A 5,968-nucleotide genomic window follows, 5' to 3' on the forward strand; every position below is an offset into this window, starting at 1 on the left:
ACGAAGCAGGAAAAAAACTATTTCCGTGCTTATTACCTACCCATTCGAAACTATCACGAGATTGAACGGCATAGCTAGTCATTATAGTGAACTCAAAATATCGTTTAATAGATCCAGGCCATGGTTCGAATTAGCCTCTTCCCAATTAAGTATTATTTGAGCCCCCCTCTTCCAAATACTTCCGACGCCACTGGTTGTCTAATATTTATTATTGCTTCGTGTTATAAATAATGAATTTTGAGATCACTTTTGTAAAATAAAAATTAATGATATTTTAACTCATTAATAAAACCAAAGCAAATACAATTAATTATTTTCTTCTAAGATTATAAGATATCATTAAAACCCCCACTCTTTTATGTTCTCAACTTCGGAAAAGATAAATATAAAATAACATTTTCAGTTGTCCTAATTTAATCAAAAGTGGTTGTAAGCAATAAAAAATAAGGAATTTGACTATTTTCGGAATTTTCCAACTTTAGAACACTTTCTCCAAATGGGCTGTATTTTTACAAGGTGCATTTGCGGAAGAAGACGAGGAAAATTGAGGCGAGGATGAGGGCCAATGAGGCAACGATGGAGGCGCCAGCGCATTTCTGTTGGTCGAAAATTTCTTTCAGCTGCGCAAGAGTTGTCTGTAGGAAAGGAGCTCCACTGCATTCATCTTTAGTGGCTGCCTCGCCGCACCGTCGAAGACTTTTAATGTACCTGCACGTTGGCAAATCATTTAATCGTTGAAAGGAAATTAGTGAATTGACCGAAATTTAACTTACTCGCAACCCTTCTTTTTTCCGAGTGAGGCGATTAAAGCCAGAGGATCGTTTTGATCCTGAAATTAGAAGCCTTTAAATCAACAAAACCATTATTTTCACCAGATTTTTACCACGGTGGTTGGGTCAATTTTCGTTAAGTCTTCTTCACTAGCCCCACTGTCAATGATCGCTTGTACCCCGCATTTGGTCATTTTTTGAATGCATTTCGCGGCTCCCGGCTGGTCACATTGAAGAGCCGTTTCACTCATTTTAAAAGATTCCACCATGACTTTCACTTCAGGACCATTTTGACTGTCGCATTGGCTATCCATTTTGCCGTGGCACGAGTTGAATTTTTTGAAGAATCTGCGCAATTTGGAGGAAAATGTAGTAACCACGAGAATTGGATTTGTTATCTGGCTTTATCATGCTCTACAATTTTATTTCAAAAATACTTTTGTTGTATTACGTAGTGTTAGAAATATGGATTTTTTTTTAAATTGTGAAAAATGTTTTTAAACTTGAATATGTTTCTACGCAGTCAATGATTAGTAATTTTACTTTGGGAATAAAATTAGGGGATTTGAGAGAAAATAAATGCCATATGTATACAGGGTATTTCCTAAGTTTATGTCAAATTTTTAGGGAGTTGTAGGGGGTGAGTTACTAAAGTATGCCTTTCCCACCCATTTTCCCACGATGAGATAAAGAGCACCAGAGAGCTACCAAGTAAAGCCTATTAGCCCCTGGAAGTAGGCTGCAACAAGTACAAAACCAAGCAGCGAGGAAACGCGAACATTAAGGTTTGGGTTCGTGTGATAGGTAAAAAAGGACTTTGTAAACAAATCGAGATAACCAGCGTAAAAAAGTAAACTTTGGTTTTGCGCTTTTTGCAGCCTACTTGCAGGGGCTAGTAGGTCACACTTTTAAGCTCTATGGTGCTCTTTTAACTCATCGTATAAAAATGGAGGAAAAACAGGCATACTTTTTAACTCACCCCCTACAACTCCTTAAAATATTTGCATAACCTTTGCAACACCCTGTATAGACTTGGTTTCGGGACATCAACTTGTTCAAGTTATAACCTGTGACATGAAAAAACATTTTGGGCTAAGTGAGCGAGAATGGCGGTTAAAGTGTGAGGTGCGAAACAAAGTCTATAGAGATATGTACTTGCAAATATCAAATTCTCCAATCTTCTGCATTATAGCGGTTAAGTCACCTCGGTGGAGCTTCGCGATTTCATCCTGCGACAGGTCACTGTCGGACACGGCGTCTGATAAACATTGATTTATTTGTTGCCGGCAAATTTCTTTTCCATTTCGGCTGATGCACTTGAGTTGATCGCGTGCCATTAATGTTAGTTGCAAAACTGACTTGAAATTTGGATCAGCGGCGCTGCATTGAGCCTTGATTCTGTCGTGACACGCGTTGAAAGTTTCGACGAACCTAGTTATCAATAGAAATGTAAATTTGATTCATCCCAGAGAAAAAATGGGAAATGAAGTGACGGACATAACTTACTTGCAGCCCCTTTCTTTGCCGATTTTGTGAATTTGCTCCTTTCGATTGGCGACGGATTGTAACGCCGAATCGATTTCATTTTGCGTCACTTCACTGGCCGCCATCCCTTGGTCCCTGCATTTTTTCAGTTGATCAGCGCAGTTCACGGTATCCTCTCCGCCAGATTGGTCACAACCGAGTGTAGAGGTAGACATTTTAACCGTGGGTAAATTGTCTATAAGTATTTTCAGCCCGCCATCATCGGCGCATTCGCCCGTGGCTGTGTTAGACACGCAGTGCTCCATAGTTTTGGACAGGCTACTCGCCACAATTAAAATCATGTTGTTGTTAGCTGAACCCAACTAAAATTACATTAAAAAAACTACCTGCAAATTTTGTCTTTGCCAAGCCTTTTGATCAGCTCGGGTCCTACTCCGGATTTTCCGGCTTGCGTGATTTCACTTATGTCTTCTTGTGATAGCAAAGATAAAAAACATTGGTTTAATTTCATTACGCAGTGTAGATCTTGGGACAGAATGCCTCCTATAACTATAGTGAAAGGGAAGAAAAGTCAGTGAACTTTGGTCGAATGACCAGAAACCACATTTATAGCTATTAGCTTGGAACTATTTCAAATAAAAACCTATTCACAACTTACAGATCAAAAGTAACAAATCGCAGACCAGCTGTAGTTTCATCGTTGATGGTATTTTTAGGTGAAGTTTCGTTCGTTCTACTCACCTATAATAACCAAGTGCTCCGAAATTATATCATCATTGTTATCTTCTGCTGCCGAAGGTAAAGATTAAAGTTACGTGCAGTTACGTACCCATTGTTTTCCATTGGTCCACTTTATCTTTAAAATTCTGATTAAATTTAACCTTTGAAAAGGCAGATAATAAAAACGTGCTCTTCCAATATATTTCCCTTTGTTGTGATAAGTAACAATCTTGAGGTTATTTTTTGAATTAATAGATGGCAGTGCGATTATTGAAACGCAACTACTCAATCGATCGTGTACTCTATACTTGAAACTATATTCCCATAAAATTAAAGAAAATAATATATTTGAGCAAAATTTCAGTTATATTTCATCAGTGCAGTATAGAAATACAGAGATGGGATTTCGATGCGGATCAGATTGACCTATACTATTTTTATGCCGTTTGGTTTTTGGTAGATAAATATGTATTATCATGGCCGCCGAGAGCGGGCCCAGGCTTCAAGAGATCCGTTACTACTGGAAATAGTCATACCCGGGCCCCTAGGCTGAACGGGCCCCTGAAATTGTATCGGCTTCCCCTCTCTTGTCGGACCTTTGTATTTTCGAATTTATTCAGAGCAAATACGGAAAATACGGTGAAAATACGGAACCACTCCTTCTGCGTAGAGTTTGTAAGTTCTCTCCCCACTGGTTAAAGGGGTTTTCCACCGAGATCTTCGGTTTCCCCTTCCCATAAAAACTTGCTAAGGTTAACGGTAATAGTTAGTGTAGGGAGCTGTTGGCTCGCGTGGCTTGCAGGGTTTGCCACCACCCTCCTACGCATTGTAACCAGGCCACCTGTTACTTGATCACGCACAAGCAATATTGCTTATGTGGTCGAAGGTGGTGCCTTGGTATTAGCTCTATTTTAAAAAAATAAAATAAAATGTTTTGATTTACCCTTAAAGGCCGAGGTTTTTTTCTGCCTGTCCCCTTTAAAATAACTTGCCTGAAAAGCAAATACCCTGGTGGTGGGCCAACATGTTCAGCGGTTGGCCTACCACAAGGGTATTTGCTTTTCAGGCAAGTTAATTTGAGGGGGACAGGCAGAAGCAAACCTAGGCCTTTAAATTATTTCTTAAAACTTCACCAAAAAACTGAGATCAGTTCATTTTGACAATTTATAATTCAATTTTTAACGAGAATGACATATGATAAATGGATGGACTTAACAAACTAATAAGGTAAAATCTGTTTGGAGTACATTTCCAATTAAGACACTTGTTATCGATACTTATATCGCCTTATAGTACCATTTTTAATAATATTTATTACAGAGTTTCAACACTTCTAAACACGTAGCAACTGCTATTTTTTAAAGGACACCCCACACACACCGTCTACGGAAAATGGTCTTTCGCCCAATTTTCTGAAATTTTGATATTATGTTCTTTAGAGAATGCTGATTAAAAGTGTTGCTGGGCCGAAAGCTCAAAAATCTATATTTTCGTCACCATTTCCATGGCAATGTCGTTAGCTCGCGAGAAGCCCTTTTGCCAAACCCATTCTAGCTGCGGGGACTAAAAATAAAATGAAAAGATTGCGCACACGGAAAATACGATAAAGCAACCTACTGCAATTCTTAATAACCGAAATTAATCCCTTTAGGCTATTCTCCGTTCTCGTGCGCGGAATTTTTCCTCTCTTTCTCTAACTAATCGCAGTAGGTTGCTTTATCGTAATGTGCCCAAAACGGGCGAAACCAGTTTACTGTTTACATTTCTGGCTCTATTTCTTGATTTTGATCAAATGTTTTATCAAATTGCTTTGAATCAAACTTTACATATTTACGTCAATTTGTGATAAGATTTTGGAAATTTGATTTCACCATTTTAGTAAGAGAGGAATGACAGATACTTGCAAAATCTGTCGTTGTCTTCTTTGCTGACGTTTCGGGTTCTCCACCATTAACAATGCGAGTTATCTCGCTCTACAGCAACTTAATTGGTATCGTCGAAACATTTCTTGATTTGAGTACTACAAATTCCTGCCACTTCCGTTTGCGACCAGGCAATTACGTACGCAAATATACGTTATCAATAGGATAAATGTATGAAATTAACCTTTTAATGTTGTCATAAATTAAATTCGATATTTACCGATCAGCAAAAAATATTTAACGTAATATTTCGATATTTCTAAGGAACTCGGTAACTCTTCGGTGACATTTGGCGGTCTAGCGGCAAGAAAATGCAAAACTGAATCTGCTCAAGCGCGAAAAACGGCGCACGGAATAGAATTTTAATAACTGATGTGTCCCTTTTTCGCGCACACGCAGACGTTATTACACCTATGTTTTCCCTTAGAGGGTCATTTAGAAATGTTTTTGCGCCTGCCAGAGAAATCAATTAATCCATGCTTAGATAGATATTTGACGTAGATAAGATAACGCCATATACCTTTGAGTAGATTTTTATTGCGCATCTAACATTGTCTTTATTTACCACGAAGATATATTTTGATTAGACACATGGTTTTGTTTAATTTATATTTTCAAACAAATTATGGAACCATTCGCAGCAAATTCAGAATTGTTTCGGTTGAATTTCTGTATCCGCAAATAGTTGTTACCTTAGCGACACAAGTGCAATTTTACTACAGTAAAGAGAGGAAAGTTTTTTTTTACTAAAATGACGAATAAAATAATTTCAGAAGCTAGAGCAACAGTTAAGCTGTTAAAAGACTTTGTTTTTAAATGCCACATTATGCCACATAACGCTTTCAACACTTGATCCGATCATACTCTTTGGATTTCTTTATTTTCGACGGAGATATGATTTAATTAAAACTGGTGCTTTTAGAAACGTACAGGCTTAGACATAATTTTACAATAACGGGAGTTTTTTCTATCTAGTGTCAGACTGCAGAACGAAGCATTTGCATATGTATATTTATATTGTGTTATCATTAATTTTTGGGGTCTTAAGAGGGTTCAACCAAACTATCTCCC

At 37.9% G+C, this 5,968-nt stretch overlaps 1 protein-coding gene across 2 annotated transcripts; it reads right to left on the reverse strand.

Annotated features, from left to right (window-relative positions):
* Positions 1 to 297: 297 nt before the first annotated feature.
* Positions 298 to 3,852, reverse strand: LOC149925174 (uncharacterized). Of its 2 annotated transcripts, XM_090161165.1 has the most exons (8): positions 3,085 to 3,852; positions 2,914 to 2,996; positions 2,642 to 2,804; positions 2,277 to 2,573; positions 1,926 to 2,201; positions 884 to 1,118; positions 774 to 829; positions 298 to 708 (listed from the first exon to the last, which is right to left on the reverse strand). In XM_090161165.1, exons 2-8 carry the CDS (start codon positions 2,951 to 2,953, stop codon positions 510 to 512), a joined length of 1,266 nt encoding a protein of 421 aa, XP_090017291.1. In that variant the 5' UTR covers positions 2,954 to 2,996; positions 3,085 to 3,852; the 3' UTR covers positions 298 to 509. The 2 variants fall into 2 exon arrangements, with proteins under 2 accessions (XP_090017291.1, XP_090017290.1); XM_090161164.1 differs by having other exon boundaries at positions 2,914 to 3,852.
* Between the last annotated feature and the right edge of the window lie 2,116 nt (positions 3,853 to 5,968).

Source organism: Leiobunum rupestre, chromosome 10, assembly GCF_980474605.1.
Source record: "Leiobunum rupestre chromosome 10, qqLeiRupe1.1.hap1, whole genome shotgun sequence".
NCBI lineage: Eukaryota > Metazoa > Arthropoda > Arachnida > Opiliones > Sclerosomatidae > Leiobunum > Leiobunum rupestre.